The 17,157-nt window shown below is 36.0% G+C and overlaps 1 protein-coding gene across 1 annotated transcript in view; it reads left to right on the forward strand.

Annotated features, from left to right (window-relative positions):
* Positions 1–17,157, forward strand: part of LOC123941851 (muscular LMNA interacting protein) — a 259,159-nt gene that overhangs the window by 191,876 nt on the left and 50,126 nt on the right. Inside the window, exons 10-11 of the mRNA XM_046005630.1 lie at positions 2,210–2,254; positions 13,828–13,956. Coding sequence (XP_045861586.1) covers positions 2,210–2,254; positions 13,828–13,956 — 174 coding nt within the window. The remainder of the gene's footprint in view (positions 1–2,209; positions 2,255–13,827; positions 13,957–17,157) is intronic.

The following is a 17,157-nucleotide window of genomic DNA, read 5'->3' on the forward strand; positions in this document are numbered from 1 at the left end:
CCAAGACATCCTGCTGCCAGAGAGCAACCATGAATGGCAGCAAGCAGCGGCAGACCTTGTGAAGAAAGGCATGAGTCAAAAAGCAGAAAACGAACAATATTGGGCATAGTGTGAGAAGGACCACAGGTGCCTTGTCCTTGTGTTTGGTGATTCATACTTCTATATACTTGGCGATACCAAAAGATCCACTAAACTCTCAGTTCCCAGTTATCATTCATAGCTCAGAAAGTAAAAAGAATATTGACACATTTATCATACACCTTGAAAACATTTGCAGTTTCAAAAAGAATAAGAATATTTTAGGAATACCACTTTATCATATTTCAGGCAAGTCTATTATTTATAATTAAGTATTTGTATGTTAACCACTTCCCATCACAGTTGAGGGTGGAGTTGATGTGGAACTCAGCCTCCCACTTAAATGCAGAAAGCTTGATGAAACACAATTATTAAAAATGTTTAGGTGACCCAATCTGAAGTAAAGAAGGAGGAACTTCTGAATGCCAGAAATGAAATGGGAGTTCCAAGCGGAGAAGGTAAAGCTTTGGTGGAACACAGGTACGTCAGAACCTGTGTGCCGGGAGCCAGGAGCTCAGATTTTAACTTTCACTATTTAGTAAGTCTAAAACATATTAAAAATGGTAAACAATGAATCTTGGTACACTGAAAAAATAAAATTAAATTAAAAAAATAAAAATGTTAAAGTAGTTAAAAGGAGTTACAGATATTATAAGAAAGATTTGAAAAAGAACCAAGTAGAACTTCCGGAAGGTAAAAGTAAGTCTTTAAAACATAAAATTCAATTGTCATGTTGAATGTATTAATATAAAATTGAAGAAAAACTAGTTAACCGTCAAGTGTATATGTGGAAACCATGCAGAATGCAGCATAAAAGGATAAAAATATGAAAGGAAATTGAGGGAAATTAGGTGGATTAAAAAACTAAATATATATTTAATAGAATCTTCTTAAGAAGAGATGAGACATAATGTGAGAAAGGCAATATTTGAAGAGTTACTCATGGAAGACTTTCCAGAACTGAAGAAAGATATGCATACTCAGAATGATGGACCACACCAAATCTCAAAAAAGAATCATTAAAAGAAATCCACCCTCACATACAGCATGGTGAAATTACAGAATGTCATGGAAAAAAAGTTGTTTTTTTTTTTTTTAAGATTTTATTTATTTCAGAGGTAGAGTGAACACATGAGTGGGGGGAGAAGCAGAGGGAAAGGGACAAGGAGAATTCATGCTGGGTGCAAAGCCTAACATGGGGGACTCAATCTCACAACCTTGAGATCATGACCCTGAGATCACGACCTGAGCCGAAATCAAGAGTCAGATGCTTAACCGACTGAACCACCCAGGTGCCCCATGGAGGAAAGTATTAAATGCTAACCAAGTGTGAAGACAAACGGTCCACCAACGTAGGACATTTAGACTGACAACACTGACAGAAGCCAGAGCCAGTGGGACAGGGTCTGAGAAATGCTGAGAGAAAATAACTCTGAACGTGGAATTCTATGTCCAGTTGAACTCTCATTCAAGAAGGAGCACAAAAATAAAAACGTTTTCAGGCATAGTCCATGACAGTAGGGTGTGGCAGAACTACCGCAACATTTACTTCAGTAAGAAGGAAGCTAAATCCAGATGGAAGGAGTGAAGTTCAGGAACCAAGGAGGAAGAAATGATGTTAGCCTCCCCTTTGATTGAAAACAGTTTTTTTTTTTTTAAACTGAATTGTTTCTTTCCAAAATCATGAAAATTTTGTTATGCTTTCCTTCATGTATAAAGATACTTTAAGAAAAAAATCTGTTGTGTCAATTTGCTGTAAACAAATTTAAACATCCACCAATGCTAGTATGTTTAGGTAAAATGTGCAGCATATACAGAAACTGAAATATTATTTCATCTTGAAGAATTTTTGATGTTTTATGATAGTACTTATATTAAGTTGTTAAGGAAAAGTAACACATAAAACATTCCTTGTTAGGTGAGGAAAACTATTGTTAGGCAATGTACCAAGCATGTTCACATCATTTTTTGGTGACATAATGATGTTTTTCCTTTTACCTTATACTTTTCAAAATCCTATAGTGGACATGTATTCTTTAATAATAAAAGAACATCAAAAAAACTTAAAAATACAGATATTTTGTTAAATTGTGAATTTCACTAAATGAACACCATGTTTCAAATTTTGCAGGCAAACCTATCCTCGCCATCCTCTACAGTATCTGACAACCAACTGGTATGTATCCTCTTATTAAGTCATGAACCTATTTTAGAAAATTCTGACCTCTCAAGACAGCTTTGAGAGAAAGTGAACTGAGAATATATGTACTACATATATTTGCTTACTTGTCTAACAAAAATTTACTGATTCTTTACTGAAGCAGCTTATGAACATACATAAAACCGTACATAGACCCTATTTGCTAGGAACTTGAATCTTAGCAGTGGGACTGGAATAATATGGGTGGGGTCAGAAGCAAGACGCTTTTGCAATTTATAGAAGGAGAGTGCTCGATTCCTGATGGGACAGATGCTTTTTAAAGCATTCGAGGGCAGGTCACATTTGATAATATAGGGCATGTTCTGTATTTTCAGAAATGAGCAATGCGATATTTCAGACAGGAAGGGTAGTATGTGAATGGTTTCGATCAGTAATGGTTAGTAGAAATAGAATGTGAACCATAAATGCAAGTCACATATGTAATTTAAAATTTTCTAATAGCCACATTAAAAAGTAAAAAAACAAAACAAAACAAAACCCCAAAACAAAAAACAACAAGACAAACACAGGGAACGTTAATTTCAAAGATATATTTTATGTAATGATATGTAAATCCTCTTTCAAACATATCATCAGTATAAACTTGAGATATTCTACATTCCTTGTTTGGGGTCAAGTCTTTGAACTATGATGTGTATTTTCCATTTATAGCACATCTTGGTTCAGAATAACCATATTTCAAAAAAAAAAAAGTAACCACATTTCATCAGCCTGACAAGGGGCTGTTGGCTACTGTGTTAGCACAGATGTAAACTCTAGAATCTGTTATTTATAGATGAAAATTTGATTACATAGAATTATTTTTCCTTATAGTGTTTTGTATTTTTTATTTTTACAGTGGCTGTCAAATTGAAACCATGAAATAAGTTGCATAGATATTACTAAAGATTTTCTTTATATCTTTTAATTTTTATTATTTATAATTGTAAGTTCCTGAACAATAGTCACCTTCAGTATAAATAGAAAAATTCATAGTAAAGCAGTTTGGATGTTAAGAAGATAAAAATCACTGTTTAGTACTGATTTTTTCCCTTTTTAAGCAATTGTTTTGGGGTCCATAGATAGCAAGTCATCTTGTCATTATCATGCCAAAATATTTTCATTTGTAATACAGAAAAACATAAAAAGCATCGTTTGACTCATGAAATAGCCTGATTTAAGCAAACTACTTGAGTTTGTTGATGTATATATATGGGATGTGTTTGCGTGCATGAGTGTGTGCTAATTTTAGTGTTAGTTTAGAATAGTACTTGGCAGTATGATGTAGGTGAAAGAATGCCAGAATGGGGCCAGAAGAACCATTTTTTATTTCTGCTCTGACACTAGCCATGGGGCTGGCAGTGAGGAAGCCACAAATCTGAAAGTTTGATCCTCAGTTTCCTAAATGAACAATGAGAACATTCTATTACATACCTTCGAAGCCCCTTTAGCACTGTGAGTCCATGATTACCAACAGAGTGATGTGAAGAAGTTGCCATGGAAACAAGACTGTAATAACAATATAGTTGAATGGTTTCCCAGTTTAGATATGGAAATATTACTACAACTATTTTAATATTTAAAGTAATGATATACTTGTTTCTTGAGAGCAATGAGTAACATATATATATACACACATACATACAAGTCAGTTCTTGGCTTAATATTTAAGAAACTATTTTAAAGAGGCAAATATATATAATGATTTCATAAAAAGAGACATATTAAAATCAACACATTGTAAATGTAATAAATAAGCCTTTTCTTGACTAATAAAATAATTCTGTGAATTCTAAGTTTGTATTCTTTAGGGAGAAAAAATGCAAAGCATTGCTTTGACTGACTTTAATGATAATTTCTTTGCATTTGCTTTAGACTTTTTCTCTAAAGAGTTCAAGGAATATCTTAACCAAGTTTTAAATTAAGTTTTAATCCTCAAATTCCCTTGAGATATAGGTCGGTTTGTGAAGGGATTATTATCAAGCAAGTTTATCACACAAAAAAAGAACATCTGGATTGATATAATTATTCAGTTTAATCACTTTGACTTCTATTTCATGGCATTAACCCTGTTTTTCATTACTGGGGAATGGAATAGAATAGAAATAATTGTAAGTAAGGACAGCTGTATGACATTTGTTTCTTTAAGGATTTATGATGTTTTTGCTCTTAAGTAATATAAAATATGAATGAAATTATGTGTGTGTGTGTAGCACATAAAATTACTGGGAACATATGATAGATTATAGTTAAATTATATAAGTAAATACTCTGTTCTGTGTAAAATAAGCAGTTAGTTAAAATTATTTTAGTCCTGTTTTAGGGGAGAAATATAATAAATTGGTTGAAGTGAAAATCCAAGATAGATCACCGTAGTAGCACAAGCTTAATATAGAAACATTTTGCTTTTGACATTTGGCTTTTTAAGGGTATATAATCTTTTCATACTTAGTCCTTTTCAACTTGGCTAAACCATTCGCTTGTTAACATTGCAACTGTTCCAGTTCAACATTTGAAAGAACAAAAGAAATATGACCATGTCCCTTGTTCTTAAGATATTTCCATTGTTTACTCTGGAAACCAAACTATTTAGTATCGGGCTCAGCATAATAGAATAATTTGGGCCACCATGTGATACCAGTTCACCAATCTGTGCTTCAGCTTCTCTTCTTCTGTTAGACACCACCACAGGATGTGAAAACTGGAAAGGAACTTAAGAGATGAGGTAACTGGAAATACTCATCCATAAAATGGGAGGTTGGAATAATTACTCAGTCAACCTGTAGGGGTATTGCAAGGGTCATGTATCATAGGATCTGAAGTTGCCAATATAGCCTTGTGCATATGGGAGGTGTTATTATTGTACACATGATCTCTGGAATATTATCTCGGAGATAATTATCTCCATTTTAAATGACAAGTTTTTGGTCTTTGTCTCAGAAATAATTATCTCTGAGGTAATATTTTTTCAGATAAAGAAACAGAGGTTCACAGTTTAAATAGATTGCCTAACACCACAGCAGTAGCGGTCACTTTTGTGTGACTTTCCAAAAAAAATAAAAATAAAAATCATATGGACTCGAGATCATTAAAAAAGAATGAGAAAAGGTTGATGGAGGAGTTGGGAAATTTGGCCTCTACAGAAGTATGACCTTCGCTGGGTACTTCCCATGTGGGCACGGTGCTAGCATTTTCCCATAGCCCATAAAGATGCACTTATGAAAGAGGAGGAGAATAGGTGGGGTGAATTCAAGTGTAGAGATTTCTCCCCTGTGAGTAGTAACTATACTTAACAAGGGGAACAAAAGGAAAGGAAGGATCTAGGATCTAGGTGTGGTACCTTCACAGAGCTTTCCTAATTCCTGAACTGAATCATCCTAATGTTAACAGAGACTGGTGGGGCCTCTTCTTTGGATGAGAAAAATAGATGAGGTTCAACAAAATGGGTAAGCACTGGTCTTCCTTGGGGGTAGATGGGGGAACCTTGTTTAGAAGACATTCGCTTTTGCATTTGGTATTTAATGCCATTATGAAATGTTCGTTGTTACGGGAGATGGAATACTGAATCTGGAGAGGACAAAACAATAGATTAAAAGATAAGCCACATAGCTACATACAGGTAAAAGCGAAATGCCGCTTACTGGAACACTATAAAAGAGTGGGTAAGCTTTCAGATCTTTGTTCCCAGTTCTGAATACCAGCTGATGTGTCCTGCTTTAGTGGGGCACAAGTCATCTTTCTGAGGGCCCTCGAGGTCACTGTTGTTCAGAAAATGCATCCCTGAAAGCTTTTGTGTAGGATTGATGTGTTCTTCAGGCTTAAGGGTGGTTTGTCCTTGACCAGTTTTCCTTGACACAACATACTTAAGTTCTACAGCATTCATCATACATGCCTCCTGAGGTGTGAATCATGCTATTGTCTTTTCTTCAACCATCGAAATATTTCAATTCAGCCAACCTGTGTTGTACACGTTCCACCAAATATTTTTTGAGCTATGGGATATGATTTATAAGAATTGAAATACTACATATACATTTTTTAAGATTTTATTTATTTAATTGACAGAGAGATAGAGAGAGCACAGGTAGGCAGAGCTGCAGGCAGAGGGAGAGGGAGAAACAGGCTCTCCACTGAGCAGGGAGCCTGATGAGGGACTTGATCCCAGGATCCCATGACCTAAGCTGAAGGCAACGGCTTAACTGACTGAACTACCCAGGGCGCTCCCATATATTTGTTTTTATACAGCTATCATAGTAATTGTAATTTTTTAAAAAGAATATCAGGTAGGTACTTTCCTGGATGGTGCAGATCATTTAGTATCGATATTCTATATTATAAATGGAAAAATAGGAAAAAAGAAAGTTTTTTTCCCCCTTTCACATTCATTCTATGTTGTTTTTCCTTTACAAAGTTCTGTCATGCATATTACAGCAGTCCCTTAGCTAACGGGTGGTATAAAAATCTGTTTTTTTCCTCCTCAATCTTCGTAACTTTGCTCTGCACTCTAGTGTTTTGAAATCTGAGATATTTATTGGAGGGGAAAAATGCTTACGTATTTGCTTCAAGTATATAATAGTGTTTGTTGAGAAAGGAAGAAAGCTAATAAAGGTTTGTTAATTAAAGGAGTGAGTAAGCTAAATAATTTAGAGCATACTGTTTTTGTCAACAGTCTTGACTGGTAGAATGTTTTTGAGTTTTTAATGAGCTTGTTGCTACAGAAATTCTAAGATATATATTTATATACATAAAACACTGGGGTCTAAAGAACAAACTGAAGCAAATGGGTAAAAGAAAACATGGGGTACTTTCGCAAGCTCTTGGATCCACCAGATTAGTAGAACTCGTAGCCAAACTCACCGAGGTTACTATACCCAGTGTTTTATTACTTTCTTGCTTTTTTATTTTACATTTTATTTCTTTAAAAAGATAAAAATAAATCCATGAACACTGACACCTTGTTCTTTATTTCTTTTCTTCCCTCATCACAACCACTGTGGAGCTTATGACTGTCATTAAAGGCAATTAAAAACAGTCTACTAGTTGTAGTTACTAATTTGAGAATGAGGTTGCTCTCAGCAGCCATCATTTTAAGATATTGCTAATGGATTCTCTAGGTCAGTGCTGGCAGTTAATTTTCAACTTTGGTTTCCAGCCAGAGGCAGTACCAACTTGTCTTAGAATTATGATTGTAAGTTCCAAAGGACAGAAGCAATATTTATTTTTTACAGTGCCCCTGAGTACTACTGTTGAAGCATAAGTGTATACTCATTGAGTTATAAACGCAAATTAATAGCAGCCTCAGACCAGTGCCCTGTGTGGGTCATTAAAACCTGCCACCAGGGGCACCTGGGTGGCTCAGTGGGTTAAAGCCTCTGCCTTCAGCTCAGGTCATTATCCCAGGGTCCTGGGATTGAGCCCCACATCGGGCTGTCTGCTCAGCAGGGAGCCTGCTTCCTCCTCTCTCTCTCTCTCTGCCTGCCTCTCTGCCTACTTGTGATCTCTATCTGTCAAATAAATAAATAAAATATTTTTAAAAAAAAACAAAAACCTGCCACTAGCCTCTAGGGACTGCATATGCTCTTGGATATTTTCTCCCTCAAGATTAGCAGTAGGTTTAAATGTGATATCTTTAGTCCCACCCCACTCTTAAATTCTCCAAAAAAAGATAATATCATTGCCTTTTGGTATTAAAAATTTTATTGCTTATAACCATAAGCAAATAAGGGGAGCAACAACAACTTTTTTTTTTTTTTTTTTTTTTTTTTTTTTTTTTTAAATGGAGAAGTTTAAAATCTTATAAGTCCCTAAAGAACTCATCCCTGGCTTTGTATTCTTATATCCATCAGAGATGGGAATTTCAGCCTCTACTCTTACCTCTAAGGGTGGAACTCACTAACCCACTTTCCTTCTTCTGGTCCTCTCTTGGGGAAAGACAGTATAGATCTTCTATCCTGAAGAGTTCTCTCTTCTTGGGTTATACCCAAATAAAAATATTAATCCGGAAAAAGTAATGGGGGACACCAAGCTGGCAAGCAACACTCCTTGAGGTCTCCATATTGGATAATAGTCAGCATCCTGGGCTGCTTCTGCCTGTCAATTAATTTATTCATTCTTCAGTTATTTATTTAGCACCTTCTAGGATCCAGACACAGTTCTGTGTGTTGGAAATACAACAGTGAACAAAGTCATCATCTCTGGCCTCACAAAGCTTATATTTCTAGAGGAGAAAAAAAAAACCAACAATAAAGACATAAACAAATGTCAGATTGTGATAAGTTCTATGGAAAAAAAATAAGGGAGGTAAGGGGATGTCAGCATTCCAGGGAGAAATGACTTCTGGAAAAAGTAAAGAGCCCAAGTGCAAACTCTCAGGGGACAGGGCATCATGGTGTCTGTGCTAGGATGGAGAGCATGAGGGGGTGAGAGAGACAGTAGCAGCAGATAAGATGGAGAAGGGAGAGGCTCGTTAGGCATCAGAAAGATTAGGTCAGATAGCACTTGGTAGGCATTACCTCACAGGCATGACAAAGGTTTTGGCTTTCACTCTAAGTGAGAAAGTGAGGCATTAGAGAGCTCTGAGAGGATTCAAGTGACATGACTTGACTCCTACTGTGATTATTCTGTGGTATACGGAACTGAATGGCCAGCTGTCTGAGAACAAGGGTTATAGACACTATAGTTCCTGACATAGACGAGGTCCAATTGGCAAAATGGCTCCAGAGAGTATTTGATAGACATGTGCTTCAGAGATCCAAAACAATGGTTATTTTGTCTTTGGGGCACTTCAAAGATGGCTTACATCCTGTGTAGGTCAGTTCTCAGCAGGTTCATCATGATGAATTGAAATTTGGCATTTAGAGAAACTTTTTGTTATTCTTTCTGTGCTTTTTTTGTGTTAACTGTGGGAGTCATTGCCTGTTTTTATTTCCCCATTTAGGCTGGTAAGAAAATTAGGGAGTTGCTTTTCCTGGCCTCATAAGAATAACATTTGTGTGTATTAGTCATGAGTCTAGCTAGATCTATGGATTCCATAGCAGATAAAAATGAAAGAAGAGCCAGTTGGGGCTAGTTTTGTTGCTGCAATGACAGTCTTACAGGAGCTCACTTTAACAGACTCTTCTAACTTGATTCATCTAATTTCCTTTATTTTTGTTTGTACACAAACCTAGCCAATTAGTTTTACCAGAATTAGAGAACAAAGGTCTACTTCAAGTTTGAAAATATCAGTGGGTGTGTGCAAGGATGCAATGTAGATTAGAAACCAATAATAGACAATCTCTTCTAAAGCCTCTCTTTTAGTCTGGAGGCAGAAGCTCAAGGTTGAGCAGATGTCTCTAAAATGGCAGACCAAGAAAGATCTATCTTTAGGCGGGCGGCACAGCGTTTAAATGGAAAGAGTTCTAGTTGAGTGCACATGAATCACCTAGGGATTTTGTGAAAACTCAGATTATGATTCAGTAGGTCTGGGGTAGGGCCTGAGATCTGGCACTTCTAACAGGTTCTCAAGTGACACGGATGGTACTGGTTTACATAGCCCATTCTGAGTGGCAGGGTGCGAAAAGACATCTTACTTGGACAGATCCATTAGTTTACTCTGTGTTGCAACTTAGTCTTCAACAAGTGTAGATTACATAACTGTTTGACGTTAGTTACGGGAATTAGGAAGAGCAGAGAGCAAGTCAACTAATGTTCCAGGGGAGCCTTGCATGTACCAGCAACAGCACCAGTTGCTTTACTTAGGCTATTTTATAGATGTTCTAAAAGCGCCTTGGGACCCTTGTTTGGGGGATGGATTTGAATATGCAGAAACAAGACTTATGTCAAAACTCTTTGTGGTATGATACCTGAGAGGAAAGGAATATAAATAATAAAATGTGCCATTATTCATTATTAAAGGACCTAATCATGGACAATTGTAATCCTTTAGCAGAACGTCCAGGCTGGTTGAACAGCTTTTTCAAGGTCATACAGTCTTTTAACACTAGTGCAAAAATTAAAATCTGTATCCTGGTTGCTCTCCTCCCTGCAACATCATGCTGATTTTGTGAGTGTATTTTTAACCAAGTCTGGAGAGAGACATCAGTACAAATTTTGATGTCTTGGCCATGCAAACCACAGAGCCCTTTATGATGTAGGATATGGTGTAGGGTGCATATGTGTATGTATAGAGGTGAAGGGAAGATTTATGGATGTGTATATCGCATAGGAAAACTTCACATCCTACAGTGTTTTAGGAGTGCTCTTTTGCAGGAACATTTATGCCATGCTAAAGGAAAGAAAAACTGTATTGAGTAAGACTAATGAAAAAAAAGGTAAATTGATAATGAAGTAACATTGGCCAACATCAAGGATGTGGCAATGGACATTAAAAATAAAACGTAACACGGAGGACACTGCGAATTGGAGAGGAGAAGTGAGTTGGGGGAAATAGGGAGAGATGAGCCATGAGAGACTGTGGACTCTGAGAAATAACTGAGGGTTTTGGAAGGGAGGTGGTGGGGGTTGGGTGAGTCTGGTGGTGGGTATTAAGGAGGGCACATATTGCATAAAGCACTGGGTGTGGTGCATAAAAAAAATGAATCTGGGAAAACTGAAAAAAAATTACAAAAAAGGAAAGAAAGCAGAAGCAATGAATTTAAAAGAATCACAAATATAAAAATACTAGGGCTTTGTTATTGATTGGACAGAGGAAATTATAGAGGTAGGTATTTAAAAATGATTATAAATTTCTGTCTGTTGTTTGTCTGTCTCTGCAGTAGGCATAGGAGTAGTTAAAATCATGGGCTCAATGATTGGATCTGCCCTGGATTTAAATGTTGACTTCTTCCTATATTAACTGTTTGGCTTTGACATGTGACTTATTCTCTCTAACCCTCTCACAGGGTTGTTTATACGGAATTGATGAGATAATCTACCTACAATAGAGACTATAGAGCCTGATCGCATATAGATAAGATATAGAATCTGGATCTACAGGAGAATGATGGTGTCATTATCTGCAATGAATCTTCAAGGATTTTGAAATTGATTTCAAAGCATGTGAAATGGTGTGAGCAAGGTTTAGAGGTTGCCACAAACATGATTTGTCCATGTACCATGGTTTATGGAGCATGTGTGAGGTTCAGAATGAGACTAGTGTTTAATTTCCAACTTGACTAAACACTGAGAAATAGTTAGTATGGAGGTTATGGTTCAAGTTCATAGAATAGGAAATAGGAACATGTCAAAGGCAAACTATGCCTAGTCTTCTTGTGTGTAGTTTGGCTTCCATGTCTGTAAAATACTACTGAGTAACAACAAGTGAAGGTGTGGGAGAAAAAATAGGACTGGAGGAAGGGAAGACAAATACAGTGGAAGAATCAGGGCAACTATACCAAGGCCAACTGGGCAAACTAGAATGAGGGAGACTCAGAGACTTCAGGTAGACCAAGCCTAGGGACAAAATCAAAGAAAAGAGCATGTGGAGCATCCAGTAGAGTAGAGTAAATAGGGAAAGAATTATTGTCAAATTAACAGACAACCAGCAAATTCGGGAAATTCACAGGAACTAAGGAGCATAAAGGCTGGCACAAAAACAATGATGAAACATTAGTAACTGATTCTGATACTGAATATCCAGAAGAGTCTCTTCGCTGGGTCTCTCTCCCAGGAGAGAAGCTCTGAGTGAAAGTCTCCAGGTGAGGGTAACCCAAATCATCAGTCTGCTGGCAATGTTGCTCTGGCAGAGGGATTCTTAGCATAAGTGCTCTGGGTCAGACTTCTCCTCTCTGCTTTCATCTTTTTGCATACTGTCACCAAACTTAACTCCTAAAGCTCCATGTTGGTTTTAAAACCTGGTAAGCCCAGGGTACTAGAGCTGTATTGATTTCTTACCACACAAAGCAGCGGAGAGAAGGAGAAGGTACAGGAGTAGGGGATGGAAAGGGAAATGAAACAGGAAGTCAAGTGGAAAAGAGAGACAGGAAATCTGGACAACTTAAGATCATGACCCATATATCAGGCATCTCCCTTATTATAGATGGTTATAGAAATCAGTAGCTGCCTACGCTTTGTTCTTGTGTTGAGTTTACTGGAGGGATACTGCTCTCCTATGTATACTCAACTCTGTGACTTAATACATAATTGGATATTACTTGCACATTTTTCCCTCTTGAGAGAAATAAGTTTCTTAAGTAGGAGATATTTCTTAGTGGGGACGATAGAGACTTCTCTCACTTTTTACTTCCCTAGTTGGCATAAATATGAAAGACAACTGGGAAAATATCGATTGAAGAAAGTATCGCAGAGTAGCATTTATTCAAGTCTCAAAATATATCAGGTGGTTTATAGAGCAGAGAGATAGATGTCGTCCCTTAAGGCTTAAGTTGTGAGTATCAGCATTTACTGAGGAGAACTAATTTACTATTTTCTGAAAGGAAATGGGGTTGAGAAGAATGATTGCAGCAAAATGCTTAACCAGGAAAAGTGTCACAACTTTTTATTGAATTCTTGTTTGGGGTATTTTTGTAAACTTATCAATCATTTTGTGACATTTTACAGTGTAACGAGATTTTGGTGTTTGTGAAACATCACTCTGAAATTGCCCCAAAGTAGATTTCTGTCTCTCTCTCTTTCTCATCAAACTGACATTGGGTACAAGTTTATGAGTCTTGAATGACTAGTCCATTAGGTAAAACTCTTTCGGTTGCAAGTTACAGAAGTTGTAAGTTTTGAAAAGAAAGAAATCTTGTGTGAAAGAAAAGGAAATTCTTAGGGAGCCTCAGGAAATGAAAAATCAGCGGGGCCCCAGGAATGTTTTAGAATTCCATTCTGGAAAGCCCCCTAGTGTCTCTCCTCCCTAGGCTTCCCATGCACTTTGCTCTCTTTCTTGATCTCATCTGTTCTGCTTTTTATGGCAAATTGAGGCTTTCCCATAGCTCGCAAATTGACGTATTATAATTTCCATCTTCCCAAGTAATTGCAGAGCGGTCTGAATTCCTATTCCACATTCTTGGAAGAGAAAGTCTTACTCTAACCACCCCTCCTCCCCCCTTAGGTCAGAAGGCCATCCTGGTTTCATTATGAACATGGTTTCTGGGGGCCAGCTCTGTGGATGTTGGGGCATGGGAGTTGGTTTCCAGAAAAATAAATTCTTAAAGGCTTGGTGGCTTATGCCAAATTCATCTTTCCTACCATGCCCAGAATGAGAAAGCTGTCTGCCATTAAGGACACTCTCCATAAATATCTGTTAAATGAAATATTTGTTGACTGAATGACCAGTGAGGATATAGGAACACATTTGGCTAGATAAATGAGGAAGGTTTTTGCATTTTGAACATTGGGATAGTAGCTATTTATTAGTTAATTGCTGTAACAGTTAACTTTAAAGTTACCTTGGTGAAAATCATTTGATTTCTAGGCTGCTTTCATGTATTGGTAAAATCATTTTAAAATTTAAAAAATTAAAAATTTTTCTGAGAACATTTGGATGACTTAACAGTACACATATTCATTCATTTTAATGACATTTATTTCTTTATTTTTTAAAATTTTATTTAACATTCATGAAGACTAAGCCTGGAGTAATTCGCCCAGTACCTGTAAAATCCAAAATATTACTGAGAGAAGAGGAGGAAGTCTATGAGCCCAACCCTTTCAGTAAATACCTGGAAGATAACAGTGACTTCTTTTCTGATCAGGTGAGCATACAGAAGAAAAAATTTTGATACTTTGATAAATAACTGTATAAAATATGAAGATGCTTCTATGAATATGGTATGTACAAGAAAGTGTTTATTTGATTGGAGTGTCCTTAGTAATAAGGAAAGGTCCATTATTTGCATAATAAAAAAGAAATTCATATATTCCCAGGATGATATTTTGTTTGAAGTATTTCAAGTTAAAAAATTTTTTTTCTACCTGTGCTGGTAATGTTTTGGGAACAAAGACGCTACTCTCCATAAAGAAAGACATTATGAAGTCATTGGATGGATGGATCATATAGGTGTCGCATTATTATTTCTAAATTCCTGCTTCATTTTGAAGAGATGAACTATTTTGGATTTGGTATATTAGTACATTTAGCAAAATATCTCTTGTACGGATGTGTAGTAACATACTAGAGATGATATGAACCCCTAGATTGAGCAGTAATAGTGGATTGGGGCTTAAGATATTTTAAGGCTTTTTTGGTCATTTGGATTACATGTAAAAAAGGAGTACTATCTTCCCCTTGTATATCCTATATGTTGGAGGGAGAATAATGGGAGGTTGTTGATGGTGCTTTATAAGCTATTTGAGAAACATGAAAATACAATATTTTCATTTATGCAATATAAAAGTCCGTAAATTATTTCAGAGTGAAACTTTGCATCTTTTTTGTCCTATTAAGACACAGCAAATAGGCATGGGTTGTATATTTCATATCTCAAATCTATGACATGGATAAACAATGTGAGCAATCCAGAAACCTTTCTGAATACAGCCAAGGCAAGTAAAATCACCACCCTTGGTGATCTATAATAAAATATACTTATGAAGGAATACAAGGTGATATACTCCATGTAAATTTTACTTTGAAAATAACTAAGAATATTCTTGAAACAATAAATTATACTTGGCATTTGTGAATCATAAGGACTATCTTATCTGCCACTTATTAGCTCTATAACATCTCTCTTCATTTTCCTCATGTATAAAATGAGGCATTTAGATTGGGTACTTTTTAAGGATCCTTCCAATTCAAAAATCTGTGTTCCTTAAAATCTAAGATTAACCCTCATTAGGTCAGAAGTCACTGTGTAGCCTTGAAGATGTTCATCATAAATACTTTCTCAGGATTTGTTATAGTTTTTTCTATAAAATGGAGACAATATGATTTTGATAAGGTAAACATTTTTAGAAGACACTAATAGCATTGAATATGATAATTAGAGACAATTACTTTCATTTTATAGAATAAAATGTTATCCTTACTCTAAATTGAATAGAAAAATCTCACTGATTTATAGGATTGTCTTTACTAATTCCACACATAACAGAAATGAAAATTCCTCTTAAAGCATATTTTAATCATCAACAAAAAACACGTATTAAATATCTACTGCTTGTGTGATACAAATACTTTAGAGGCTTACTATGACATTTTAGACCTCATGGGGTCATTATAAAAATAATGCAGTCAAATGACAAAAACATCAACAGCTAAGATAAACTTCATATACTATCTATGTAATTTATGTTCTTTAAAATACAACCTAAGGTTGTAAAATAATGATTTTGCTCTTTTATATTAGTATAATTCCAAATATATGTATTTTGTTTTAAATAAGATTCATGTGAAGAATATCAAGGTATAGATTTATCACCGTTAACCCTCCATGAAAATAATAAATTCCATTTTCAAGTTTAGGAAATTCTTGTCATTAAAAGGAGTTGCCATTTCTTTGCCCTGCTTTTCCTGACTAGACTGCAAGTTTAAAGTTCTGTTTATGTTCCACATAAACCTGTGAATTTACAGATAATTTGTGGCAAATTTGAACTCTTTTGCAAATATGGGGGTGCCACAGACACAACTGTGCTCATATTTTTTTTTCAACCAATTTTTTCTTGCTTTTATCTCACCTTTTATGTGGAACATGGGAAGTAAAAGGAGTCTCCAGACTGTCAGATTGAAAGAGGTAGAGCATACTGTTTAAAAGTGAATTCCAGATATTCCCTGGTCGTCTTCATTAACCTTGAACGAGAGGGATAATTTAATAGAAACTTGGGGTCGCTGCACATGGGCCAACTACATATACTATGAACTAGTCTCTCTATGTGGAGTTCTAACTACCATTTCTGTGTCCAGAATCTACCAGGGAGAAAGACATCAAAGACAGCTCACCAGTGCAGATGCTTAGACCTACTTAAAATATAAATTGAGTAATAACAGTCTATAATCTCAGTGTTGCTACTTCATCAGAACTTGAATAGAAGAGCATGTACTCAAATTCGCTAGTCACTCTTGTAGTCTCCTTTGCTGCTGTCACAGAATAAATTGAATGGTTCCAAACTCAGTTGATCTCACCCACCCATGTAATGGAAAATTCTTTAGCCAGACACTTGGGCCAAATTGAAGCAGCTCACATTCACTAATCTGCCTTGTACTGGGGACAGTTCCACATGACAGGAGATGCAGGATGGGATTGTTAAGTCAATAAATTTCCCCTAACAGCTTCGCTGCCATAAAATATGATTTCAAAACTCTCTGTTACAAAATGTCAGACACTAGAGATGACGAGACCAGACGGAAATGTATTTACTGTAGCTTAAGATATAAGTAGGCAGCCTTTTAAACTGATAATGAACTGAACGTTTGCCTGGAGACCATCTCTGGGTACTAAAAGCAAACTTTGAAACTAAACGCATAATCAAGTAATTGAGACTTATTAATGAACAGCTTTTACATCAAAATGGCATAGGCCAGGAAGCATCCGTCTATATTCGATGAATTTTGTAACAAAGACTCTTTGGAATGAAGTTTATGCTTTTTTGAAATTACCTTTAAATCCCTTATTGTATCAATTTTTGGGCCTGTTGACTTATTGCAAAGTATCCTCACACTTGCATTTGGATTTGAAAGTATGGTGATATACTTTGAAGCATACCCTATAGACAACCAAGGTCAGAGTTGAAAAGTAATTAACAGAATTGATTGGACAAACAGGCATCCAAAAGACATTGAGGCTTAGGAAATCAATTCACTGATGAGAATGAAGATACTTAAAGAGCCCACTGATTTTTAGTTTGTCTGACTATTTGTGAGTTGGCAAAATACATTGATTGTTTTCTGGTCAGTTAGTGTGTCTAATTGGATAAAGGTGATTTCTTCACTTAAGATCTTCAACTTAATAAAAAAG

This window comes from Meles meles, chromosome 5 (genome assembly GCF_922984935.1).
Source record: "Meles meles chromosome 5, mMelMel3.1 paternal haplotype, whole genome shotgun sequence".
Classification (NCBI taxonomy): Eukaryota; Metazoa; Chordata; class Mammalia; order Carnivora; family Mustelidae; genus Meles; species Meles meles.